The sequence below is a fragment of the Salmo trutta genome, unplaced genomic scaffold (assembly GCF_901001165.1).
Source record: "Salmo trutta unplaced genomic scaffold, fSalTru1.1, whole genome shotgun sequence".
NCBI classification, from domain to species: Eukaryota; Metazoa; Chordata; class Actinopteri; order Salmoniformes; family Salmonidae; genus Salmo; species Salmo trutta.
This window is the reverse complement of record NW_021822681.1, coordinates 389,894-417,824: the sequence shown is the minus strand read 5'-3', so window position 1 is coordinate 417,824 and position 27,931 is coordinate 389,894. Positions and strand designations below refer to the sequence as shown.

At 42.9% G+C, this 27,931-nt stretch overlaps 1 protein-coding gene across 1 annotated transcript in view; it reads left to right on the top strand.

The window, feature by feature from the left end:
* atp1b2a (ATPase Na+/K+ transporting subunit beta 2a) overlaps window positions 1-27,715 on the top strand; it is a 46,406-nt gene extending 18,691 nt beyond the window's left edge. The window contains exons 3-7 of the mRNA XM_029744598.1: window positions 19,476-19,555; window positions 19,659-19,784; window positions 19,899-19,958; window positions 26,106-26,201; window positions 27,351-27,715. Of these exons, the coding sequence (XP_029600458.1) occupies window positions 19,476-19,555; window positions 19,659-19,784; window positions 19,899-19,958; window positions 26,106-26,201; window positions 27,351-27,521 (533 nt within the window). The 3' untranslated portion in view covers window positions 27,522-27,715. The remainder of the gene's footprint in view (window positions 1-19,475; window positions 19,556-19,658; window positions 19,785-19,898; window positions 19,959-26,105; window positions 26,202-27,350) is intronic.
* The last annotated feature ends 216 nt before the right edge of the window (window positions 27,716-27,931 follow it).

Genomic DNA, 27,931 nt, shown 5'->3' with positions numbered 1-27,931 from the left:
GTTTAGCTGTGATCACCTAGCAAGAGGCTTTTGTTTAGCTGTGATCACCTAGCAAGAGGCTGTTCTTTAGCTTTGTTTTTGTAGTGATCACCAAGCAAGAGGCTGTTGTTTAGATGTGATCACCTAGAGGCTGTTGTTTAGCTGTGATCACCAAGCAAGAGGCTGTTGGTTTGCTGTGTTTTTGTAGTGATCACCAAGCAAGAGGCTGTTGTTTAGCTGTGTTTTTGTTGTGATCACCAAGCAACCAAGCAAGATGTTTAGCTGTGTTTTTGTAGTGATCACCAAGCATGAGACTGTTGTTTTGCTGTGATCGCATAGCAAGAGGCTGTTGTTTAGCTGTGATCACCTAGCAAGAGACTGTTGTTTAGCTGTGTTTTTGTAGTGATCATCAAGCAACCAAGCAACATGTTTAGCTGTGTCTTTGTAGTGATCAGCAAGCATGAGGCTGTTTTTGAGCTATGTTTTTGTAGTGATCACCTAGCAAGAGGTTGTTGTTTAGCTGTGTTGTTGTGGTGATTACATTGCAAGAGGCTGTTGTTTAGCTGTGATCACCTAGCAAGAGACTGTTGTTTAGCTGTGTTTTTGTAGTGATCACCAAGCAAGAGGCTGTTGTTTAGCTGTGTTTTTGTAGTGATCACCAAGCAAGAGGCTGTTTAGCTGTGATCACCAAGCAAGAGGCTGTTGTTTAGCTGTGATCACCAAGCAAGAGGCTGTTGTTTAGCTGTGATCACCAAGCAAGAGGCTGTTGTTTAGCTGTGATCACCAAGCAAGAGGCTGTTGTTTAGCTATGATCACCAAGCAAGAGGCTATTGTTTAGTTGTGATCACCAAGCAAGATGCTGTTGTTTAGCTGTGATCACCAAGCAAGATGCTGTTGTTAAGCTGTGATCACCTAGTAATAGGCTATTGATTAACTGTGTTTTTATAGTGATCAAAAGCAAGAGAATGTTGTTTAGCTGTGTTTTTGTAGTGATCACCTAGCAAGAGGCTGTTGTTTAGCTGTGATCACCAAGCAAGAGGCTGTTGTTTAGCTGTGATCACCAAGCAAGAGGCTGTTGTTTAGCTGTGATCACCAAGCAAGAGGCTGTTGTTTAGCTGTGATCACCAAGCAAGAGGCGGCTGTTTAGCTGTGATCACCAAGCAAGAGGCTGTTGTTTAGCTATGATCACCAAGCAAGAGGCTATTGTTTAGTTGTGATCACCAAGCAAGAGGCTGTTGTTTAGCTGTGATCACCAAGCAAGATGCTGTTGTTAAGCTGTGATCACCTAGTAATAGGCTATTGATTAACTGTGTTTTTATAGTGATCAAAAGCAAGAGAATGTTGTTTAGCTGTGTTTTTGTAGTGATCACCTAGCAAGAGGCTGTTGTTTAGCTGTGATCACCAAGCAAGAGGCTGTTGTTTAGCTGTGATCACCAAGCAAGAGGCTGTTGTTTAGCTGTGATCACCAAGCAAGAGGCTGTTGTTTAGCTGTGATCACCAAGCAAGAGGCTGTTGTTTAGCTGTGATCACCAAGCAAGAGGCTGTTGTTTAGTTGTGATCACCAAGCAAGAGGCTGTTGTTTAGCTGTGATCACCAAGCAAGAGGCTGTTGTTTAGCTGTGATCACCTAGCAAGAGGCTGTTGTTTAGCTGTGTTTTTGTAGTGATCACCTAGCAAGAGGCTGTTGTTTAGCTGTGTTTTTGTAGTGATCACCAAGCAAGAGGCTGTTGTTTAGCTGTGATCACCTAGCAAGAGGCTGTTGTTTAGCTGTGTTTTTGTAGTGATCACCAAGCAAGAGGCTGTTGTTTAGCTGTGATCACCTAGCAAGAGGCTGTTGTTTAGCTGTGATCACCTAGCAAGAGGCTGTTGTTTAGCTGTGTTTTTGTAGTGATCACCAAGCAAGAGGCTGTTGTTTAGCTGTGTTTTTGTAGTGATCAGCAAGCAAGAGGCTGTTGTTTAGCTGTGATCACCAAGCAAGAGGAGACTGTTTAGCTATGATCACCAAGCAAGAGGCTGTTTTTTAGCTGTGATCACCAAGCAAGAAGCTGTTTAGCTGTGTTTTTGTAGTGATCACCTAGCAAGAGGCTGTTGTTTAGCTGTGATCACCTATCAAGAGGCTGTTATTTAGCTGTGTTTTTGTAGTGATCACCAAGCAAGAGGCGGTTGTTTAGCTGTGATCACCAAGCAAGAGGCTGTTATTTAGCTGTGATCACCAAGCAAGAAGCTGTTGTTTAGTTATGATCACTGAGCAATACGCTGTTGTTTAGCTGTGATCACCAAGCAAGAGGATGTTGTTTAGTTGTGATCACTAAGCAAGAGTCTGTTGTTTAGCTGTTTTGTTGTAGTGATCACCTAGCAAGAGGCTGTTGTTTAGCTGTGATAACCTAGCAAGAGGCTGTTGTTTAGCTGTGTTTTTGTAGTGATCACCAAGCAAGAGGCTGTTGTTTAGCTGTGATAAACTAGCAAGAGGCTGTTGTTTAGCTGTGTTTTTGTAGTGATCACCAAGCAAGAGGCTGTTGTTTAGCTGTGATCACCTAGCAAGAGGCTGTTGTTTAGCTGTGATCACCTATCAAGAGGCTGTTGTTTAGCTGTGTTTTTGTAGTGATCAGCAAGCAACAGGCTGTTGTTTAGCTGTGATCACCAAGCAAGAGGGGGCTGTTTAGCTATGATCACCAAGCAAGAGGCTATTGTTTAGTTGTGATCACCAAGCAAGAGGCTGTTGTTTAGCTGTGATCACCAAGCAATAGGCTGTTATTTAGCTGTGATCACCAAGCAAGAGGCTGTTGTTTAGCTGTGATCACCAAGCAAGAGGCTGTTTTTTAGCTGTGATCACCAAGCAAGAAGCTGTTTAGCTGTGTTTTTGTAGTGATCACCTAGCAAGAGGCATTTGTTTAGCTGTGATCACCAAGCAAGAGGCGGCTGTTTAGCTGTGATCACCAAGCAAGAGGCTGTTGTTTAGCTATGATCACCAAGCAAGAGGCTATTGTTTAGTTGTGATCACCAAGCAAGAGGCTGTTGTTTAGCTGTGATCACCAAGCAAGATGCTGTTGTTAAGCTGTGATCACCTAGTAATAGGCTATTGATTAACTGTGTTTTTATAGTGATCAAAAGCAAGAGAATGTTGTTTAGCTGTGTTTTTGTAGTGATCACCAAGCAAGAGGCTGTTGTTTAGCTGTGATCACCAAGCAAGAGGCTGTTGTTTAGCTGTGATCACCAAGCAAGAGGCTGTTGTTTAGCTGTGATCACCAAGCAAGAGGCTGTTGTTTAGCTGTGATCACCAAGCAAGAGGCTGTTGTTTAGCTGTGATCACCAAGCAAGAGGCTGTTGTTTAGTTGTGATCACCAAGCAAGAGGCTGTTGTTTAGCTGTGATCACCAAGCAAGAGGCTGTTGTTTAGCTGTGATCACCTAGCAAGAGGCTGTTGTTTAGCTGTGTTTTTGTAGTGATCACCTAGCAAGAGGCTGTTGTTTAGCTGTGTTTTTGTAGTGATCACCAAGCAAGAGGCTGTTGTTTAGCTGTGATCACCTAGCAAGAGGCTGTTGTTTAGCTGTGTTTTTGTAGTGATCACCAAGCAAGAGGCTGTTGTTTAGCTGTGATCACCTAGCAAGAGGCTGTTGTTTAGCTGTGATCACCTAGCAAGAGGCTGTTGTTTAGCTGTGTTTTTGTAGTGATCACCAAGCAAGAGGCTGTTGTTTAGCTGTGTTTTTGTAGTGATCAGCAAGCAAGAGGCTGTTGTTTAGCTGTGATCACCAAGCAAGAGGAGGCTGTTTAGCTATGATCACCAAGCAAGAGGCTGTTTTTTAGCTGTGATCACCAAGCAAGAAGCTGTTTAGCTGTGTTTTTGTAGTGATCACCTAGCAAGAGGCTGTTGTTTAGCTGTGATCACCTATCAAGAGGCTGTTATTTAGCTGTGTTTTTGTAGTGATCACCAAGCAAGAGGCGGTTGTTTAGCTGTGATCACCAAGCAAGAGGCTGTTATTTAGCTGTGATCACCAAGCAAGAAGCTGTTGTTTAGTTATGATCACTGAGCAATACGCTGTTGTTTAGCTGTGATCACCAAGCAAGAGGATGTTGTTTAGTTGTGATCACTAAGCAAGAGTCTGTTGTTTAGCTGTTTTGTTGTAGTGATCACCTAGCAAGAGGCTGTTGTTTAGCTGTGATAACCTAGCAAGAGGCTGTTGTTTAGCTGTGTTTTTGTAGTGATCACCAAGCAAGAGGCTGTTGTTTAGCTGTGTTTTTGTAGTGATCACCAAGCAAGAGGCTGTTGTTTAGCTGTGATCACCAAGCAAGAGGCTGTTGTTTAGCTGTGATCACCAAGCAAGAGGCTATTGTTTAGTTGCGATCACCAAGCAAGAGGATGTTGTTTAGCTGTGATCACCAAGCAAGAGGCTGTTGTTTAGCTGTGATCACCTAGCAAGAGGCTGTTGTTTAGCTGTGTTTTTGTAGTGATCAGCAAGCAAGAGGCTGTTGTTTAGCTGTGATCACCAAGCAAGAGGGGGCTGTTTAGCCATGATCACCAAGCAAGAGGCTATTGTTTAGTTGTGATCACCAAGCAAGAGGCTGTTGTTTAGCTGTGATCACCAAGCAATAGGCTGTTATTTAGCTGTGATCACCAAGCAAGAGGCTGTTGTTTAGCTGTGATCACCAAGCAAGAGGCTGTTTTTTAGCTGTGATCACCAAGCAAGAAGCTGTTTAGCTGTGTTTTTGTAGTGATCACCTAGCAAGAGGCTGTTGTTTAGCTGTGATCACCAAGCAAGATGCGGCTGTTTAGCTGTGATCACCAAGCAAGATGCTGTTGTTAAGCTGTGATCACCTAGTAATAGGCTATTGATTAACTGTGTTTTTATAGTGATCAAAAGCAAGAGAATGTTGTTTAGCTGTGTTTTTGTAGTGATCACCTAGCAAGAGGCTGTTGTTTAGCTGTGATCACCAAGCAAGAGGCTGTTGTTTAGCTGTGATCACCAAGCAAGAGGCTGTTGTTTAGCTGTGATCACCAAGCAAGAGGCTGTTGTTTAGCTGTGATCACCAAGCAAGAGGCTGTTGTTTAGCTGTGATCACCAAGCAAGAGGCTGTTGTTTAGTTGTGATCACCAAGCAAGAGGCTGTTGTTTAGCTGTGATCACCAAGCAAGAGGCTGTTGTTTAGCTGTGATCACCTAGCAAGAGGCTGTTGTTTAGCTGTGTTTTTGTAGTGATCACCTAGCAAGAGGCTGTTGTTTAGCTGTGTTTTTGTAGTGATCACCAAGCAAGAGGCTGTTGTTTAGCTGTGATCACCTAGCAAGAGGCTGTTGTTTAGCTGTGTTTTTGTAGTGATCACCAAGCAAGAGGCTGTTGTTTAGCTGTGATCACCTAGCAAGAGGCTGTTGTTTAGCTGTGATCACCTAGCAAGAGGCTGTTGTTTAGCTGTGTTTTTGTAGTGATCACCAAGCAAGAGGCTGTTGTTTAGCTGTGTTTTTGTAGTGATCAGCAAGCAAGAGGCTGTTGTTTAGCTGTGATCACCAAGCAAGAGGAGGCTGTTTAGCTATGATCACCAAGCAAGAGGCTGTTTTTTAGCTGTGATCACCAAGCAAGAAGCTGTTTAGCTGTGTTTTTGTAGTGATCACCTAGCAAGAGGCTGTTGTTTAGCTGTGATCACCTATCAAGAGGCTGTTATTTAGCTGTGTTTTTGTAGTGATCACCAAGCAAGAGGCGGTTGTTTAGCTGTGATCACCAAGCAAGAGGCTGTTATTTAGCTGTGATCACCAAGCAAGAAGCTGTTGTTTAGTTATGATCACTGAGCAATACGCTGTTGTTTAGCTGTGATCACCAAGCAAGAGGATGTTGTTTAGTTGTGATCACTAAGCAAGAGTCTGTTGTTTAGCTGTTTTGTTGTAGTGATCACCTAGCAAGAGGCTGTTGTTTAGCTGTGATAACCTAGCAAGAGGCTGTTGTTTAGCTGTGTTTTTGTAGTGATCACCAAGCAAGAGGCTGTTGTTTAGCTGTGTTTTTGTAGTGATCACCAAGCAAGAGGCTGTTGTTTAGCTGTGATCACCAAGCAAGAGGGTGCTGTTTAGCTGTGATCACCAAGCAAGAGGCTGTTGTTTAGCTGTGATCACCAAGCAAGAGGCTGCTGTTTAGCTGTGATCACCAAGCAAGAGCCTGCTGTTTAGCTGTGATCACCAAGCAAGAGGCTGTTATTTAGCTGTGATCACCAAGCAAGAGGCTGTTATTTAGCTGTGATCACCAAGCAATAGGCTGTTATTTAGCTGTGATCACCAAACAAGAGGATGTTGTTTAGTTGTGATCACTAAGCAAGAGTCTGTTGTTTAGCTGTTTTGTTGTAGTGATCACCAAGCAAGAGGCTGTTGTTTAGCTGTGATCACCTAGCAAGAGGCTGTTGTTTAGCTGTGTTTTTGTAGTGATCACCTAGCAAGAGGCTGTTGTTTAGCTGTGTTTTTGTAGTGATCACCAAGCAAGAGGCTGTTGTTTACCTGTGATAACCTAGCAAGAGGCTGTTGTTAGCTGTGTTTTTGTCGTGATCACCAAGCAAGAGGCTGTTGTTTAGCTGTGATCACCTAGCAAGAGGCTGTCGTTTAGCTGTGATCACCTAGCAAGAGGCTGTTGTTTAGCTGTGATCACCAAGCAAGATGCTGTTGTTAAGCTGTGATCACCTAGAGGCTGTTGTTTAGCTGTGATCACCAAGCAAGAGGCTGTTGGTTTGCTGTGTTTTTGTAGTGATCACTAAGCAACCAATTAAGTTGTTTAGCTTTGTTTTTGTAGGGATCACCTAGCAAGAGGCTGATGTTTATCTATTTTTTTGTGGTGATCACCAAGCAACCAAGCAAGTTGTTTAGCTGTGTCTTTGTAGTGATCAGCAAGCAAGAGGCTGTTTTTTAGCTATGTTTTTGTAGTGATCACCTAGCAAGAGACTGTTGTTTAGCTGTGATCACCATGCAAGAGGCTGTTGTTTAGCTGTTTTTTTTATAGTGATCACCTAGCATGAGGCTGTTGTTTAGCTGTGTTTTTCTAGTGATCACCAAGCAAGTGGTTGCTGTTTAGCTGTGATCACCTAGCAAGAGGCTGTTGTGTAGCTGTGATCACCAAGCAAGAGGTTGTCGTTTGGCTGTGTTTTTGTAGTGATCACCAAGCAAGTTGTTTAGCTGTGTTTTTGTAGTGATCACCAAGCAAGAGGCTGTTGTTTAGCTGTGTTCATGTAGTGATCACCAAGCAACCAAGCAAGTTGTTTAGCTGTGTTTTTGTAGTGATCACCAAGCAAGAGGTGGTTTTTTAGCTGTGTTGTTGTACTGATCACCAAGCAAGAGGCTGTTGTTTAGCTGTGATCACCAAGCAAGAGGCTGCTGTTTAGCTGTGATCACCAAGCAAGAGGTTGTTGTTTAGCTGTTATCACCAAGCAAGAGGCTGCTGTACACCATTGATCACCAAGCAAGAGGGTACTGTTTAGCTGTGATCACCAAGCAAGAGGCTGTTGTTTAGCTGTGATCACCTAGCAAGAAGCTATTGTTTAGCTGTGTTTTTGTAGTCACCACTAAGCAAAAGGCTGATGTTTAGCTGTGATCACCTAGCAAGAGGCTACTGTTTAGCTGTGTTTTTGTAGAGGTCACCTAGCAAGAGGCTGTTGTTTAGCTGTGTTTTTGTAGTTATCACCAAGCAAGAGACTGTTGTTTAGCTGTGATCACCTAGCAAGAGGCTGTTGTTTAGCCGTGTTTTTGTAGTGATCACCAAGCAAGGGGCTGTTATTTAGCTGTGTTTTTGTAGTGATCACCAAGAAAGTTGTTTAGCTTTGTTTTTGTAGTGATCACCTAGCAAGATGCTGTTGTTTAGCTGTGTTTTTGTAGTGATCACCAAGCAAGAGGCTGTTGTTTAGCTGTGTTTTTGTAGTGATCACCAAGCAACCAAGCAAGTTATTTAGCTGTGTTTTTGTAGTGATCACCACGCAAGAGGTGGTTTTTTAGCTGTGTTGTTGTACTGATCACCAAGCAAGAGGCTGTTGTTTAGCTGTGATCACCAAGCAAGAGGCGGCTGTTTAGCTGTGATCACCAAGCAAGAGGCTGTGGTTTAGCTGTGATCACCAAGCAAGAGGCTGCTGTTTAGCTGTGATCACCAAGCAAGAGGTTGTTGTTTAGCTGTTATCACCAAGCAAGAGGCTGCTGTTTACCTGTGATCACCAAGCAAGAGGGTACTGTTTAGCTGTGATCACCAAGCAAGAGGCTGTTGTTTAGCTGTTTTGTTGTAGTGATCACCTAGCAAGAGGCTGTTGTTTAGCTGTGATAACCTAGCAAGAGGCTGTTGTTTAGCTGTGTTTTTGTAGTGATCACCAAGCAAGAGGCTGTTGTTTAGCTGTGATCACCTAGCAAGAGGCTGTTGTTTAGCTGTGATCCCCTAGCAAGAGGCTGTTGTTTAGCTGTGTTTTTGTAGTGATCACCAAGCAAGAGGCTGTTTAGCTGTGATCACCAAGAGGCTGTTGTTTAGCTGTGATCACCTAGCAAGAGGCTGTTGTTTAGCTGTGTTTTTGTAGTGATCACCAAGCAAGTGGCTGTTGTTTAGCTGTGATAACCGAGCAAGAGGCTTTTGTTTTGCTGTGTTTTTGTAGTGATCACCTAGCAAGAGACTGTTGTTTAGCTGTGATTACCAAGCAAGGGCTGTTAATTAGCTGTGTTTTTGTAGTGATCACCAAGCAAGAGGCTTTTGTTCTGCTGGGTTTTTGTAGTGATCACCAAGCAAGAGGCTTTTGTTTTGCTGTGTTTATTTGTGATCACCAAGCAACCAAGCAAGTTGTTTAGCTTTGTTTTTGTAGTGATCACCAAGCAACCAAGCAAGTTGTTTAGCGTGTTTTTGTTGTGATCACCGAGCAACCAAGCAAGTTGTTTAGCTGTGTTTTTTTGTGATGACCAAGCAACCAAGCAAGTTGTTTAGCTTTGTTTTTGTAGTGATCACCAAGCAACCAAGCAAGTTGTTGAGCTGTGTTTTTGTAGTGATCACCAAGCAAGTTGTTTAGCTGTGTTTTGGTAGTGATCACCTAGCAGGAGGCTATTGTTTAGCTGTGTTTCGGTAGTCATCACAAAGCAACCAAGCAAGTTGTTTAGCTGTGTTTTTGTTGTGATCACCAAGCAAGAGGCGGTTGTTTAGCTGTGTTGTTGTACTGATCACCAAGCAAGAGGATGTTGTTTAGATGTGATCACCTAGCAAGAGGCTATTGTTTAGCTGTGTTTTTGTGGTGATTACCTTGCAAGAGGCTGTTGTTTAGCTGTGATCACCTAGCAAGAGACTGTTGTTTAGCTGTGTTTTTGTAGTGATCACCTAGCAAGAGACTGTTGTTTAGATGTGATCACCTAGCAAGAGGCTATTTGTTTAGCTGTGTTTTTGTTTTGATCACCAAGCAAGAGGATGTTGTTTAGCTGTGTTTTTGTAGTGATCACCAAGCAACCAAGCAAGTTGTTTAGCTGTGTTTTGTAGTGATCACCAAGCAAGAGGCTGTTGTTTAGCTGTGTTTTTGTAGTGATCACCAAGCAAGGGGCTGTTATTTAGCTGTTTTTTTGTAGTGATCACCAAGCAACCAAGCAAGTTGTTAACTTTTGTAGTGATCACCAAGCAAGTTGTTGAGCTTTGTTTTTGTAGTGATCACCAAGCAAGAGGCGGTTGTTTAGCTGTGTTTTTGTAGTGATCACCAAGCAAGGGGCTGTTATTTAGCTGTTTTTTTGTAGTGATCACCAAGCAACCAAGCAAGTTGTTAAGCTGTGTTTTTGTAGTGATCACCAAGCAAGTTGTTGAGCTTTGTTTTTGTAGTGATCACCAAGCAAGAGGCGGTTGTTTAGCTGTGTTGTTGTACTGATCACCAAGCAAGAGTCTGTTGTTTAGCTGTGATCACCAAGCAAGAGGCTGCTGTTTAGCTGTGATCACCAAGCAAGAGGCTGTTGTTGATCTGTGATCACCAAGCAAGAGGCTGTTGTTGATCTGTGATCACCAAGCAAGAGTCTGTTGTCTAGCTGTGTTTTTGTAGTGATCACCAAGCAAGAGGCTGTTGTTTAGCTGTGATCACCTAGAGGCTGTTGTTTAGATGTGATCACCGAGCAAGAGGCTGTTGGTTTGCTGTGTTTTTGTAGTGATCACCAAGCAACCAATTAAGTTGTTTAGCTTTGTTTTTTGTAGTGATCACCTAGCAAGAGGCTGTTGTTTAGCTGTGTTTTTGTTGTGATCACCAAGCAACCAAGCAAGATGTTTAGCTGTGTTTTTGTAGTGATCACCAAGCAAGAGACTATTGTTTTGCTGTGATCGCATAGCAAGAGGCTGTTGTTTAGCTGTGATCACCTAGCAAGAGACTGTTGTTTAGCTGTGTTTTTGTAGTGATCACCAAGCAACCAAGCAAGATGTTTAGCTGTGTTTTTGTAGTGATCACCAAGCAAGAGACTGTTGTTTGCTGTGATCGCATAGCAAGAGGCTGTTGTTTAGCTGTGATCACCTAGCAAGAGACTGTTGTTTAGCTGTGTTTTTGTAGTGATCACCAAGCAAGAGGCTGTTGTTTAGCTGTGTTTTTGTAGTGATCACCAAGCAACCAAGCAAGTTGTTTAGCTGTGTTTTGTAGTGATCACCAAGCAAGAGGCTGTTGTTTAGCTGTGTTTTTGTAGTGATCACCAAGCAAGGGGCTGTTATTTAGCTGTTTTTTTGTAGTGATCACCAAGCAACCAAGCAAGTTGTTAAGCTGTGTTTTTGTAGTGATCACCAAGCAAGTTGTTGAGCTGTGTTGTTGTACTGATCACCTAGCAAGAGGCGGTTGTTTAGCTGTGATCACCAAGCAAGAGGCTGCTGTTTAGCTGTGATCACCAAGCAAGAGGCTGTTGTTGATCTGTGATCACCAAGCAAGAGGCTGTTGTTGATCTGTGATCACCAAGCAAGAGGCTGATGTTTAGCTGTGATCACCAAGCAAGAGTCTGTTGTTTAGCTGTGTTTTTGTAGTGACCACCAAGCAAGAGGCTGTTGTTTAGCTGTGATCACCTAGAGGCTGTTGTTTAGCTGTGATCACCTAGCAAGAGGCTGTTGTTTAGCTGTGTTTTTGTAGTGATCACCAAGCAACCAAGCAAGTTGTTTAGCTGTGTTTTTGTTGTGATCACCAAGCAAGAGGCTGTTGTTTAGCTGTGATCACCAAGAGGCTGTTGTTTAGCTGTGATCACCTAGCAAGAGACTGTTGTTTAGCTGTGTTTTTGTAGTGATCACCAATCAACCAAGCAAGATGTTTAGCTGTGTTTTTGTAGTGATCACCAAGCAAGAGACTGTTGTTTGCTGTGATCGCATAGCAAGAGGCTGTTGTTTAGCTGTGATCACCTAGCAAGAGACTGTTGTTTAGCTGTGTTTTTGTAGTGATCACCAAGCAAGAGGCTGTTGTTTAGCTGTGTTTTTGTAGTGATCACCAAGCAACCAAGCAAGTTGTTTAGCTGTGTTTTTGTAGTGATCACCAAGCAAGAGGCTGTTGTTTAGCTGTGATCACCAAGCAAGAGGCTGCTGTTTAGCTGTGATCACCAAGCAAGAGGCTGCTGTTTAGCTGTGATCACCAAACAAGAGGCTGTTGTTTAGCTGTGATCACCAAGCAAGAGGATGTTGTTTAGTTGTGATCACTAAGCAAGAGTCTGTTGTTTAGCTGTTTTGTTGTAGTGATCACCTAGCAAGAAGCTGTTGTTTAGCTGTGATCACCTAGCAAGAGTGTGTTGTTTAGCTGTTTTTTTGTAGTGATCACCTAGCAATAGGCTGTTGTTTAGATGTGTTTTTGTAGTGATCACCAAGCAAGAGGCTGTTGTTTAGCTGTGATCACCTAGAGGCTGTCGTTTAGCTGTGATCACCTAGCAAGAGGCTGTTGTTTAGCTGTATTTTTGTAGTGATCACCAAGCAAGAGGCTGTTGTTTAGCTGTGATCACCTAGAGGCTGTCGTTTAGCTGTGATCACCTAGCAAGAGGCTGTTGTTTAGCTGTGTTTTTGTTGTGATCACCAAGCAACCAAGCAAGAGGCTGTTGTTTAGCTGTGATCACCTAGCAAGGGGCTGTTGGTTTGCTGTGTTTTTGTAGTGATCACCAAGCAACCAAGCAAGATGTTTAGCTGTGTTTTTGTAGTGATCACCAAGCAAGAGACTGTTGTTTTGCTGTGATCGCATAGCAAGAGGCTGTTGTTTAGCTGTGATCACCTAGCAAGAGACTGTTGTTAAGCTGTGTTTTTGTAGTGATCATCAAGCAACCAAGCAAGATGTTTAGCTGTGTTTTTGTAGTGATCACCAAGCAAGAGACTGTTGTTTTGCTGTGATCGCATAGCAAGAGGCTGTTGTTTAGCTGTGATCACCTAGCAAGAGACTGTTGTTTAGCTGTGTTTTTGTAGTGATCACCAATCAAGAGGCTGTTGTTTAGCTGTGTTTTTGTAGTGATCACCAAGCAAGAGGCTGTTGTTTAGCTGTGTTTCGGTAGTGATCACAAAGCAACCAAGCAAGTTCTTTAGCTATGTTTTTGTAGTGGTCACCGAGTAACCAAGCAAGTTGTTTAGCTCTGTTTTTGTTGTGATCACCAAGCAAGAGGCTGTTGTTTAGCTGTGTTTCGGTAGTGATCACCAAGCAACCAAGCAAGTTGTTTAGCTGTGTTTTTGTAGTGATCACCTAGCAACAGGCTGTTGTTTAGCTGTGTTTTGGTTGTGATTACCTAGCAAGAGGCTGTTGTTTATCTGTGTTTTGTATTGATCACCTTGCAACAGGCAGTTGTTTATCTGTGTTTTGTAGTGATCACCAAGCAAGAGGCAGTTCTTTAGCTGTGATCACCAAGCAAGAGGTTGTTGTTTAGCTGTGATCTCCATGCAAAAGAGTGTTGTTTAGCTGTGTTTTTGTAGTGATCACCAAGCAAGAGGCTGTTGTTTAGCTGTGTTTTTGTAGTGATCACCAAGCAACCAAGCAAGTTGTTTAGCTGTGTTTTTGTAGTGATCACCAAGCAAGAGCCGTTTTTTTTGCTGTGTTGTTGTACTGATCACCAAGCAAGAGACTGTTGTTTAGCTGTGTTTTTGTAGTGATCACCAAGCAAGAGGCTGTCGTTTAGCTGTGATCACCTAGAGGCTGTCGTTTAGCTGTGATAACCTAGCAAGAGACTGTTGTTTAGCTGTGATCACCAAGCTAGAGGCTGTTGTTTAGCTGTGATCACCAAGCAAGAGGCTGTTGTTTAGCTGTGTTTTTGTAGAGACCACCTAGCAAGAGGCTGTTGTTTAGCTGTGTTTTTGTAGTGATCACCAAGCAAGAGGCTCTTGTTTAGCTGTGTTTTTGTAGTGATCACCAAGCAACCAAGCAAGTTGTTTAGCTGTGTTTTTGTAGTGATCACCAAGCAAGAGGCTGTTGTTTTGCTGTGTTTTTGTAGTGATCACCAAGCAAGGGGCTGTTATTTAGCTGTTTTTTTGTAGTGATCACCAAGCAAGTTGTTAAGCTGTGTTTTGTAGTGATCACCAAGCAAGTTGTTTAGCTTTGTTTTTGTAGTGATCACCAAGCAAGAGGCTGTTGTTTAGCTGTGATCACCAAGCAAGAGGCTGTTGTTTAGCTGTGATCACCAAGCAAGAGGCTGTTGTTTAGCTGTGATCACCAAGCAAGAGGCTGTTGTTTAGCTGTGATCACCAAGCAAGAGGCTGTTGTTTAGCTGTGATCACCAAGCAAGAGGCTATTGTTTAGTTGTGATCACCAAGCAAGAGTCTGTTGTTTAGCTGTTTTGTTGTAGTGATCACCAAGCAAGAGGCTGTTGTTTAGCTGTGTTTTTATAGCGATCACCTAGCAAGAGGCTGCTGTTTAGCTGTGTTTTTGTAGTGATCACCAAGCAAGAGGCTGTTGTTTAGCTGTGTTTCGGTAGTGATCACCAAGCAAGTTCTTTAGCTGTGTTGTTGTACTGATCACCAAGCAAGAGGCTGTTGTTTAGCTGTGTTTTTGTAGTGATCACCTAGCAAGAGGCTGTTGTTTAGCTGTGTTTTTGTAGTGATCACCAAGCAAGAGGCTGTTGTTTAGCTGTGATAACCTAGCAAGAGGCTGTTGTTTAGCTGTGATCACCTAGCAAGAGGCTGTTGTTTAGCTGTGATCACCTAGCAAGAGACTGTTGTTTAGCTGTGATCACCAAGCTAGAGGCTGTTGTTTAGCTGTGATCACCTAGCAAGAGGCGGTTGTTTAGCTCTGTTTTTGTAGAGACCACCTAGCAAGAGGCTGTTGTTTAGCTGTGTTTTTGTAGTGATCGCCAGCAAGAGGCTCTTGTTTAGCTGTGTTTTTGTAGTGATCACCAAGCAACCAAGCAAGTTGTTTAGCTGTGTTTTTGTAGTGATCACCAAGCAAGAGGTTGTTGTTTTGCTGTGTTTTGTAGTGATCACTAAGCAAGAGGCGGTTGTTTAGCTGTGTTGTTGTACTGATCACCAAGCAAGAGTCTGTTGTTTAGCTGTGATCACCAAGCAAGAGGCTGTTGTTTAGTTGTGATCACCAAGCAAGAGGGTGTTGTTTAGCTGTGATCACCAAGCAATAGCCTGTTGTTTAGCTGTGATCACCAAGCAAGAGGCTCTTGTTTAGCTGTGTTTTTGTAGTGATCACCAAGCAACCAAGCAAGTTGTTTAGCTGTGTTTTTGTAGTGATCACCAAGCAAGAGGTTGTTGTTTTGCTGTGTTTTTGTAGTGATCACCAAGCAAGGGGCTGTTATTTAGCTGTTTTTTTGTAGTGATCACCAAGCAAGTTGTTAAGCTGTGTTTTGTAGTGATCACCAAGCAAGTTGTTTAGCTTTGTTTTTGTAGTGATCACTAAGCAAGAGGCGGTTGTATAGCTGTGTTGTTGTACTGATCACCAAGTAAGAGGCTGTTGTTTAGCTGTGATCACCAAGCAAGAGGCTGTTGTTTAGCTGTGATCACCAAGCAAGAATCTGTTGTTTAGCTGTGATCACCAAGCAAGAGGCTGTTGTTTAGCTGTGATCACCAAGCAAGAGGCTGTTGTTTAGCTGTGATCACCAAGCAAGAGGCTATTGTTTAGTTGTGATCACCAAGCAAGAGTCTGTTGTTTAGCTGTTTTGTTGTAGTGATCACCAAGCAAGAGGCTGTTGTTTAGCTGTGTTTTTATAGCGATCACCTAGCAAGAGGCTGTTGTTTAGCTGTGTTGTTGTAGTGATCACCAAGCAAGAGGCTGTTGTTTAGCTGTGTTTCGGTAGTGATCACCAAGCAAGTTCTTTAGCTGTGTTGTTGTACTGATCACCAAGCAAGAGGCTGTTGTTTAGCTGTGTTTTTGTAGTGATCACCTAGCAAGAGGCTGTTGTTTAGCTGTGTTTTTGTAGTGATCACCAAGCAAGAGGCTGTTGTTTAGCTGTGATAACCTAGCAAGAGGCTGTTGTTTAGCTGTGATCACCTAGCAAGAGGCTGTTGTTTAGCTGTGATCACCTAGCAAGAGACTGTTGTTTAGCTGTGATCACCAAGCTAGAGGCTGTTGTTTAGCTGTGATCACCTAGCAAGAGGCTGTTGTTTAGCTGTGTTTTTGTAGAGACCACCTAGCAAGAGGCTGTTGTTTAGCTGTGTTTTTGTAGTGATCACCAAGCAAGAGGCTCTTGTTTAGCTGTGTTTTTGTAGTGATCACCAAGCAAGAGGTTGTTGTTTTGCTGTGTTTTGTAGTGATCACTAAGCAAGAGGCGGTTGTTTAGCTGTGTTGTTGTACTGATCACCAAGCAATAGTCTGTTGTTTAGCTGTGATCACCAAGCAAGAGGCTGTTGTTTAGTTGTGATCACCAAGCAAGAGGGTGTTGTTTAGCTGTGATCACCAAGCAATAGCCTGTTGTTTAGCTGTGATCACTAAGCAAGAGGATGTTGTTTAGTTGTGATCACCAAGCAAGAGTCTGTTGTTTAGCTGTTTTGTTGTAGTGATCACCTAGCAAGAGGCTGTTGTTTAGCTGTGTTTTTGTAGTGATCACCAAGCAAGAGGCTGTTGTTTAGCTGTGATCACCTAGCAAGAGGCTGTTGTTTAGCTGTGTTTTTATAGCGATCACCTAGCAAGAGGCTGTTGTTTAGCTGTGTTTTTGTAGTGATCACCAAGCAAGAGGCTGTTGTTTAGCTGTGTTTCGGTAGTGATCACCAAGCAAGTTCTTTAGCTGTGTTTTTGTAGTGATCACCTAGCAACAGGCTGTTGTTTAGCTGTGTTTTGGTTGTGATTACCTAGCAAGAGGCTGTTGTTTATCTGTGTTTTGTAGTGATCACCAAGCAACAGGCAGTTGTTTATATGTGTTTTGTAGTGACCACCAAGCAAGAGGCAGTTGTTTAGCTGTGATCACCAAGCAAGAGGTTGTTGTTTAGCTGTGATCTCCATGCAAGAGACTGTTGTTTAGCTGTGTTTTTGTAGTGATTACCATGCAAGAGGCTGTTGGTTATCTGTGTTTTGTAGTGACCACCAAGCAAGAGGTTGTTGTTAAGCTGTGTTTTTGTGGTGATTACCTTGCAAGAGGCTGTTGTTTAGCTGTGATCACCAAGCAAGAGGCTGTTGTTTAGCTGTCATCACCAAGCAAGAGGCTGTTGTTTAGCTGTCATCACCTAGCAAGAGGTTGTTGTTTAGCTGTGTTTTTGTAGTGATCACCTAGCAAGAGACTGTGTTTTAGCTGTGTTTTTGTAGTGATCACCAAGCAAGAGGCTGTTATTTAATGACAAACCTGGCATTGACAACTTAGATGCAAAGCTGAGGATGGTAGCTGACTCTATAGCCACTCCTATCTGTCATATTTTTAGTCTGAGCCTAGAGGAAAGTCTTTGTCCTCAGGCCTGGAGGGAAGCCAAAGTAATTCCGCTACCCAAGAGTGGTAAAGTGGCCTTTACTGGTTCTAACAGCAGACCTATCAGCTTGCTGCCAGCTCTTAGCAAACTGTTGGAATAAATAGTGTTTGTATAAAGGCACAAGGCAAGACCCAGAAGCAGACACAGGAGGCAGATGGTTGGAGTCGTACAATGTTTATTCATCCAAAGGAGTAGGCAAGAGAATGGTCATGGACAGGCAAAAGGTCAAAACCAGTTCAGAGTCCAATAGGTACCGAAGGCAGATTCAAGGTCAGAGCTGATCAGGGAAAGTAGTCCAGAGACAAACAGAATCGGGAAGACTATCAAAAAGAGAATAGAAAAAAACACACTGGTTGACTTGACTAAACATACAAGACGAACAGGCACAGAGAGACAGGAAACACAGGGATAAATACACTGGGGAAAATAAGCGACACCTGGAGGAGGTGGAGACAATCACAAGGACAGGTGAAACAGATCAGGGCGTGACAGTTTGACCAAATACAATACTATTTCTCTGTAAACAAATGAACAACAGACTTTCAGCATGCTTATAGAGAAGGGCACTCAACAAGTACTGCACTGACACAAATGACTGATGATTGGTTGAAAGAAGTTGATAATAAGCAGATTGTGGGAGCTGTACTGTTAGATTTCAGTGCAGCCTTTGATATTATTGACCATAACCTGTTGTTGAGAAAGCAGATGTGTTATGGCTTTTCAACCTCTGCCATATCGTGACTTCAGAGCTATCTATCTAATAGAACTCAAAGGGTTTTATTTAATGGAAGCGTCTCTAATGTGAAACATGTAATGCGTGGTGTACCGCAGGGCAGCTCTCTAGGCCCTCTACTCTTTTCTATTTTTACCAATGACCTGCCACTGGCATTGAACTAAGCATGTGTGTCCATGTATGCTGATGATTCACCCATAAACGCATCAGCAACCACAGATAATGAAGTCACTGAAAACATTAACAAAGAGTTGCAGTCTGTTATGGAATGGGTGGCCAGTAATAAACTGGTCCTGAAATACTTGGCGTTACCTTATATTGTAAACTGTCAAAATATATACACTACCGTTCAAAAGTTTGGGGTCACTTAGAAATGTCCTTGTTTTTGAAAGAAAAGCTACTTTTTTGTTCAATAAAATAACATTAAATTCATCAGAAATACAGTGTAGACATCGTTAATGTTGTAAATTACTTTTGTTGCTGTAAACGGAAGATTTTTTATGGAATATCTACATAGGCGTTCAGAGGCCCATTATCAGCAACCATCACTCCTGTGTTCCAATGGCACGTTGTGTTAGCTAATCCAAGTTTATCATTTTAAAAGGCTAATTGATCATTTGGAAAACCCTTTTGCAATTATGTTAGCACAGCTGAAAACAGTTGTTCTGCTTAAAGAAGCAATAAAACTGTCCTTCTTTAGACTAGTTGAGTATCTGGAGCATCAGCATTTGTGGGTTCGATTACAGGCTCAAAATGGCCAGAAACAAAGACCTTTCTTCTGAAACTCATCAGTCTATTCTGGTCCTGAGAAATGAAGGCTATTCCATGTGAGAAATTTCCAAGAAACTAAAGATCTCGTACAACGCTGTGTACCACTCCCTTCACAGAACAGCGCAAACTGGCTCTAACCAGAATAGAAAGAGGAGTGGGAGGCCCCAGTGCACAACTGAGCAAGAGGACAAGTACATTAGAGTGTTTAGTTTGAGAAACAGCACCTCACAAGTCCCCAACTGGCAGCTTCATTAAATAGTACACGCAAAACACCAGTCTCAACGTCAACAGTGAAGAGGCGACTCCAGGATGCTGGCCTTCTAGGCAGAGTTGCAAAGAAAAAGCCATATCTCAGACTGGCCAATGAAAAGAAAAGATTAAGATGGGTGAAAGAACACAGACACTGGACAGAGGAAGATAGGAAAGAAGTGTTATGGACAGACAAATCTAAGTTTGAGGGGTTTGGATCACAAAGAAGAACATTCGTGAGAAGCAGAAAAAATGAAAAGATGCTGGAGGAGTGTTTGACACCATCTGTCAAGTGGAGGAGGCAATGTGATGATCTGGGGGTGCTTTGGTGCTGGTAAAGTGGGAGATTTGTACAGGGTTAAAGGGATCTTGAAGAAGGAAGGCTATCACTCCATTTTGCAACACCATGCCATACCCTGTGGACGGCGCTTAATTGGAGCCAATTTTCTCCTACAACAGCACAATGACCCAAAGCACAGCTCCAAACTATGCAAGAACGATATAGGGAAGAAGCAGTCAGCTGGTATTCTGTCTATAATGGAGTGGCCAGCACAGTCACCGGATCTCAACCCTATTGAGCTGTTGTGGGAGCAGCTTGACCGTATGGTACGTAAGAAGTGCCCATCAAGCCAATCCAATTTGTGGGAGGTGTTTCAGGAAGCATTGGGTGAAATCTCTTCAGATTACCTCAACAAATTGACAACTGGTTTCATCAGACCAGAAAATCTTGTTTCTCATGTTCTGGGAGTCCTTTAGGTGCCTTTTGGCAAACTCCAAGTGGGCTGTAATGTGTCTATTACTGAGGAGTGGCTTCTGTTTGGCCACTCTACCATAAAGACAAATTAATTTAATTGAAACTTTTAAATGAGAAATAGTGTAGGTAATATGAAGTGGAAAAGTAACCTGCTGAAAATGAGTCTGTAACCGGCTGATTAGCCTGTAACTAATGGAGAACGTGTGTGTGTGTGTGTGTGTAGCCTACAACAACTCCCTACAGGTCCAGAACAACGATGAGTGCCCCCCTGATAATTACTTCATCCAGGAGGACAGTGGAGAGGTGAGTGACCTCTGACCTCAGCATATGGGTTAGGGTAACCCTACCCCAACCACCCAAATATAACATATACTGTATAGAATAATAACATGTTGTTCAATCCTAGGTGAGGAACAACCCTAAGCGTTCGTGTCAGTTTAACCGTTCCACTCTAGAGGAGTGTTCTGGGATCACGGATCGGACCTACGGTTACCAGAAGGGACAGCCCTGTGTTCTGATCAAACTCAACCGGGTAACACACACACACACACACACACACACACACACACACACACACACACACACACACACACACACACACACACACACACACACACAAACCTTGTCCTCTGTCCTCTGTCCTCAGGTGATTGGGATGCTTCCAGGGAAGGACGGACAATCTCCTTATGTCACCTGTGGAGCCAAGGTCAGGCTGCCTATGTCACCCTACTGTCACTGCTATGTCACCCTTATGTATTGTCGGAACTCTGCATGTCTCTTCATCATGTGTTTCACTCATCTTTACCTTTTTATGTCATCACTCCGTCTCTCTCTCCATCTCTCTCTCCATCTCTCTCTCCTTCTGTGTCTCTCTGTCTGTGTTTTTGGCTTTCATCCCTCCATTATCAGAGATATAAAGTGGGGCAAGATGAATGGGTAAGACTGACCTGTAGAATGATAGATAGGTAGGTAGGTAGGTAGATAACCTTTAGAAAGTATTTACAGGCCTTAGCAAATGTATTAAAAGTAAAAAACAGAAATACCTTATTTACATAAGTATTCAGACCCTTTGCTATGAGACTTGAAATTGAGCTCAGGTGCATCCTGTTTCCATTGATCATCCTTGAGATGTTTCTACAACTTGATTGGACTCCACCTGTGGTAAATTCAATTGATTGGACATGATTTGGAAAGGCACACACCTGTCTCTATAAGGTCCCACAGTTGAAAATGCATCTCAGAGCAAAAACCAAGCCATGAGGTGGAAGGAATTGTCCGTAGAGCTCCGAGACGGGATTCTGTCGAGGCACAGTAAGGCACGAACATCATACTTCAAATAATGTGGCAAAGGAATTAATGTTTTGTCCTGAGAACCACTCTATCCTGAATACAAAGGGTTCTGTTTGAACCACTCTATCCTGAATACAAAGGGTTCTGTTTGAACCACTCTATCCTGAATACAAAGGGTTCTGTTTGAACCACTCTATCCTGAATACAAAGGGTTCTGTTTGAACCACTCTATCCTGAATACAAAGGGTTCTGTTTGAACCACTCTATCCTGAATACAAAGGGTTCTGTTTGAACCACTCTATCCTGAATACAAAGGGTTATGTTTGGGGCAAATCCAATACAACACATTACTGAGAACCACTCTCCATATTTTCAAGCATAGTGGTGGCTGTATCATGTTATGCCAGGGGAGTTTTTCAGGATAAAAAAAATAAACGGAAAAGCAAAGCACAAGCAAAATCTTAAAGGAAAACCTGGTCCAGTCTGCTTTCCACCAGACACTGTGAGATGAATTTACCTTTCAGCAGGACAATAATCTGCTTGAAAATCTATGGCAATCTATGAACATGGTTGTCTAGCAATGATCAACAACCAATTTGACAGAGCTTGAAGAATTCTGAAAAGAATAATGGGCAAATATTGTACAATCCAGGTGTGCAAAGCTCTTAGAGAATTACCCAGAAAGACTTATAGCTGTAATCGTTGCCAAAGGTAATTTTACAAAATATTCACTCAGCTGTGTGAATACTTACAGTACCAGTCAACAGTTTGGACACAGCTACTCATTCAAAGATTTTTATTTTTCTAAATTGTAGAATAATGGTGAAGACATTAAACAAATCAAAATATATTTTATATTTAAGATTCTTCAAAGTAGCCACCCTTTGCCTTGATGATAGCTTTGCACACACTTGGCATTCTCTCAACCAGCTTCACCTGGAATGCTTTTCCAACAGTCTTGAAGGAGTTCCCACATATTCACAGGACTTGTTGGCTGCTTTTCCTTCACTCTGCGGTCCAACTCATTCCAAACCATCTCAATTGGGTTGAGGTCGGGTGATTGTAGAGGCCAGGTCATCTGATGCAGCACTCCATCACTCTCCTTCTTGGTCAAATAGCCCTTACACAGCCTGGAGGTGTGTTGGGTCATTGTCCTGTTGAAAAACAAATGATAGTCCCACTAAGCGCAAACCAGATGGGATGGTGTATCGCTGCAGAATGCTGTGGGAGCCATGCTGGTTAAGTGTGCCTTGAATTCTAAATAAATCACAGACAGTGCCACCAGCAAAGCACCTCCACACATCACACCTCCTCCTCCATGCTTCACGGTGGGAACCACACATGCAGAGATCATCTGTTCACCAACTCTGCATTTCTCAAAGACACGGCGGATGGAACCAAGAATCTCATATTTGGAATCCAGACCAAAGGACAGATTTCCACCGGTCTAATGTCCATTGTTTGTGTTTCTTGGTCCAAGCAAGTCTCTTCTTCTTATTGGTGTCTGTTACTTGAACTCTGTGAAGCATTTATTTGGGCTGCAATCTGAGGCTGGTAACTCTAATGAACGTATCCTCTGCAGCAGAGGTAACTCTGGGTCTTCCGTTCCTGTGGAGGTCCTCATGAGAGCCAGTTTCATCATAGCGTTAGATGGTTTTTAGAGAGGAACCAGGCTCTGAGGGAGAGAGGAACCAGGCTCTGAGGGGTGGCCAGTCCTCTTCTGGCTGTACCGGGTGGAGATTATAACAGAACATGGCCAAGATGTTCAAATGTTCATAAATGACCAGCAGAGTCAAATAATAATAATCACAGTGGTTGTAGAGTTTGCAACAGGTCAGCACCTCAGGAGTAAATGTCAGTTGGCTTTTCATAGCCGATCATTCAGAGTTGGAGACAGAAGGTGCGGTAGAGAGAGAGTCGAAAACAGCAGGTCCAGGACAGGTGAACAGGTCAGGGTTCCATAGCCGCAGGCAAAACAGTTGAAACTGGAGCAGCAGCAGGTGGACTGGGGACAGCAAGGAGTCATCAGGCCAGGTAGTCCTGAGGCATGGTCCTAGGGCTCAGGTCCTCCGAGAGAAGAGAGAAAAGAGAGAAAGGGAGAGAGAGAGAGTAAGACGGAGCATACTTAAATTCACACAGGACACCGGATAAGACAGGAGAAATACTCCAGATATAACAGACTGATCCTAGCCCCCGACACAAACTATTGCAGCATAAATACTGGAGGCTGAGACAGGAGGGGTCAGGAGACACTGTGGCCCCGTCCGGCGATACCCCCGGACAGGGCCAAACAGGCAGGATATAACCCCACCCACTTTGCCAAAGCACAGCCCCCACACCACTAGAGGGATACCTTCAACCACCAACTTACCATCCTGAGACAAGGCCGAGTATAGCCCACAAAGATCTCCTCCACGGCACGAACCCGAGGGGGGCGCCAACCCAGATAGGAAGATCACGTTAGTGACTCAACCCACTCAAGTGACACACCCCTCCTAGGGACGGCATGGAAGAGCACCAGTAAGCCAGTGACTCAGCCCCTGTAATAGGGTTAGAGGCAGAGAATCCCAGTGGAGAGAGAGGAACCGGCCAGGCAGAGACAGCAAGGGTGGTTCGTTGCTCCAGCCTTTCCATTCACCTTCACACTCCTGGGCCAGACTACACTCAATCATAGGACCTACTGAAGAGATGAGTCTTCAATAAAGACTTAAAGGTCGAGACCGAGTCTGCGTCTCTCAGATGGGTAGGCAGACCATTCCATAAAAATTTAGCTCTATAGGAGAAAGCCCTGCCTCCAGCTGTTTGCTTAGAAATTTGAGGGACAATAAGGAGGCCTGCATCTTGTGACCGTAGCGTACATGTATGTATGTACGGCAGGACCAAATCGGAAAGATAGGTAGGAGCAAGCCCATGTAATACTTTGTAGGTTAGCAGTAAAACCTTGAAATTAGCCCTAGCCTTAACAGGAAGCCAGTGTAGGGAGGCTAGCACTGGAGTAATATGATCAAATCTTTGGTACTAGTCAAGATTCTAGCAGCCGTGTTTAGCACTAACTGAAGTTTATTTAGTGCTTTATCCGGGTAGCCGGAAAGTAGAGCGTTGCAGTAGTCTAACCTAGAAGTGACAAAAGCATGGATAAATTTTTCTGCATAATTTATGGACAGAAAGTTTCTGATTTTTGCAATGTTACGTAGATGGAAAAAAGCTGTCCTTGAAACAGTCTTGATATGTTCATCAAAAGAGAGATCAGGGTCCAGAGTAACGCCGAGGTCCTTCACAGTTTTATTTGAGACAACTGTACAACCATCAAGATTAATTGTCAGATCCAACAAAATGTCTCTTTGTTTCTTGGGACCTAGAACTAGCATCTCTGTTTTGTCCGAGTTTAAAAGTAAAACATTTGTCGCTATCCACTTCCTTATGTCTGAAACACAGGCTTTCAGGGAGGGCAATTTTGGGACTTCACCATGTTTCATTGAAATGTACAGCTGAGTGTTGTCTGCATAGCAGTGAAAGTTAACATTATGTTTTCGAATGACATCCCCAAGAGGTAAAATATATAGTGAAAACAATAGTGGTCCTAAAACAGAACCTTGAGGAACACCAAAATGTACAGTTGATTTGTCAGAGGACAAACCATTCAGAGAGACAAACTGATATCTTTCCAACAGATAAAATCTAAACCAGGCCAGAACTTGTCCTTGTAGACCAATTTGGGTTTCCAATCTCTCCAAAAGAATGTGATGATCGATGGTATCAAAAGCAGCACTAAGATCTAGGAGCACGAGGACAGATGCAGAACCTCAGTCTGACGTCATTAAAAGGTAAGTTACCACCTTCACAAGTGCAGTCTCAGTGCTATGATGGGGTCTAAAACCAGACTGAAGCGTTTCGTATCCATTGTTTGTCTTCAGGAAGGCAGTGAGTTGCAGCACAACAGCTTTTTCAATTTTTTTTGAGAGGAATGGAAGATTCGTTATAGGCCGATAGTTTTTTATAATTTCTGGGTCAAGATTTGGCTTTTTCAAGAGAGGCTTTATTACTGCCACTTTTAGTGAGTTTGGTACACATCCGGTGGATAGAGAGCCGTTTATTATGTTCAACATAGGAGGGCCAAGCACTGGAAGCAGCTCTTTCAGTAGTTTAGTTGGAATAGGGTCCAGTATGCAGCTTGAAGGTTTAGAGGCCATGGCTATTTTCATCAATGTGTCAAGAGATATAGTACTAAAACACTTGAGTGTCTCCCTTGATCCTAGGTCCTGGCAGAGTTGTACAGACTCAGGACAACTGAGCTTTGGAGGAATACGCAGATTTAAAGAGGAGTCTGTAATTTGCTTTCTAATGATCATGATCTTTTCGTCAAAGAAGTTCATGAATTTATCACTGCTGAAGTGAAAGCCATCCTCTCTTGGGGAATGCTGCTTTTTAGTTAGCTTAGCGACAGTATCAAAAATGTTGGATTGTTCTTATTCTCCTCAATTAAATAATAGGATGATCGAGCAGCAGTGAGGGCTCTTCGATACTGCACGGTACTGTCTTTCCAAGCTAGTCGGAAGACTTCCAGTTTGGTGTAGCGCCATTTCCGTTCCAATTTTCTGGAATCTTGCTTCAGGGCTCGGGTATTTTCTGTATACCAGGGAGCTAGTTTCTTATGACAAATGTTTTTTGTTTTTAGGAGTGCAACTACATCTAGGGTATTACGCAAGTTTAAATTTAGTTCCTCAATTAGGTGGTTACTGATTTTTGTACTCTGATGTCCTTGGGTAGGTGGAGGGAGTCTGGAAGGGCATCAAGGAATCTTTAAGTTGTCCGAGCATTTATAGCACGGCTTTTGATTATCCTTGGTTGAGGTCTGAGCAGATTATTTGTTGCGATTGCAAACGTAATAATAAAATAGGGCTATCTTCTGTGTACCACCCCTACCTTGTCACAACACAACTGATTGGCTCAAATGCATTAAGTAAAGAAATTCCACAAATGAACTTTTAACAAGGCACACCTGTATTTGAAACACATTCCAGGTGTCTACCTCATGAAGCTGGTTGAGAGAATCCCAAGAGTGTGCAAAGCTGTCATCATGGCAAAGGGTGGCTACTTTGAAGAATCTCAAATATAAAATATATTTGGATTTGTTTGACACTTCGTTTGGTTACTACATGATTCCATATGTGTTATTTCATAGTTTTGATGTCTTCACTATTATTCTACAATGTAGAAAATAAAGAAAAACCCTTGAATCAGTAGGAGTGTCTGAACCTTTGACTGGTACTGTATATAAATGAGATATTTCTGTATTTCATTTGTACATTTGTAAAAATGTCTAAAAACATGTTTTCACTTTGTCATTATGGGATATTGTGTGTAGATGGGTGAGAAACAAATCAATGTAATCCATTTTGGAATTAGGCTGGAACACAACAAAATGAGTCAAGGGTATGAATACTTTCTGAAGGATAGATAGATAGATAGATAGATAGATAGATAGATAGATAGATAGATAGATAGATAGATAGTGATGAGACTGAACCTTTAACCTCCTGACTCTGTGTGTGTGTGTCTACAGAAAGAGGACAGTGATGCGATCGGAGAGTTGGCCTACTACCCTCCCAACGGAACCTTTAACCTCATGTACTTCCCCTACTACGGCAAGAAGGCCCAGGTACACAGAACACAGAGTCACACAGCCCTTAACCAGTGGTGTCATGCCCCCATTCAGTCAGAGCCATGAGGATGGACAGCCTTTTCCAGATCTAGAGCTATACTCATCATCATTCTGTCCAAAATGTCTAGTTTTCTGCATAATGTTATCTAAATATACCTCTTTATCGGTTCAATTGTCATTTAAATGAATGATGTACATTGATTCTTTAAGAATTGTAAATATATATATATATATATATATATATATATATTATATTTATTTTAATATATTTATATATATTATAAAATCTGAGGGGGCAGGTGCCTTTTGACGCAACTGCCCTTTACTGAGCTGAATATCTACTTTAACTCTCTTCTCTCTCTGTGTTTCTCTCTCTGTGTTTCTCTCTCTGTGTTTCTCTCTGTGTTTCTCTCTCTGTGTTTCTCTCTCTGTGTTTATCTCTCTCTGTGTTTCCCTCTCTGTTTCTCTCTGTGTTTCTCTCTCTGTGTTTCTCTCTCTGCGTTTCTCTCTCTGCGTTTCTCTTTCTCTGTGTTCCTCTCTGTGTTCCTCTCTGTGTTTCTCTCTGTGTTTCTCTCTGTGTTTCTCTCTCTCTGTGTTTCTCTCTCTCTGTGTTTCTCTCTCTGTGTTTCTCTCTCTGTGTTTCTCTCTCTGTGCGTCTTTCTCTGTGTGTTTCTGTGTTTTTCTTTCTGTTTCTCTCTGTGTGTTTCTCTCTCTGCGTTTCTCTCTGTGTTTCTCTCTGCGTTTCTCTCTCTGCGTTTCTCTCTCTGTGTTTCTCTCTCTCTGTGTTTCTCTCTCTCTGTGTTTCTCTCTCTCTGTGTTTCTCTCTCTCTGTGTTTCTCTCTCTCTCTGTGTTTCTCTCTCTGTGTTTCTTTCTGTGTGTTTCTCTCTGTGTGTTTCTCTCCCTGTGTTTCTCTCCCTGTGTTTCTCTGTGTTTCTCTCTCTGTGTGTTTCTCTCTCGCTGTGTGTTTCTCTGTGTGTTTCTCTCTGTGTGTTTCTCTCTCTGTGTTTCTCTCTCTCTCTCGCTGTGTTTCTCTCTCTCTCTCTGTGTGTTTCTCTCTCTGTGTGTTTCTCTCTCTGTGTGTTTCTCTCTCTGTGTGTTTCTCTCTCTCTGTGTTGCTCTGTGTGTTTCTCTCTGTGTGGATGTAGCTGAACTACTCCCAGCCCCTGGTAGCAGTGAAGTTCCTCAACATCTCTCTGAATACAGATGTGAATGTTGAGTGTAAAATCAACTCTAACACACTGAAGACTGGTGGAGAGAGAGACAAGTTCGCTGGACGCGTCTCTTTCAAACTCCGAATCACCTCGCCTATAAACTAGACCACTACACACACACACACACACACACACACACACACACACACACACACACACACACACACACACACACACACGTTACTGCCATATGAAGGACCATATCAGACCCCCTGGAAATGGAGACCTGGAGGAGAGCAGGAGGAAAGGAGGAGGAGAGGGAAGGAGGAGAGCAGGAGGAGAGGGAAGGATGAGAGCAGGAGGAGAGGGAAGGATGAGAGGGAAGGATAAGAGCAGGAGGAGATGAAAGGATGAGAGCAGGAGGAGAGAGAGGGATGGATGAGAGGAGGAGGAGAGGGAAGGATGAGAGCAGGAGAGGGAAGGATGAGAGCAGGAGAGGGAAGGATGAGAGCAGGAGGAGAGGGAAGGATGAGAGCAGGAGGAGAGGGAAGGATGAGAGCAGGAGGAGAGGGAAG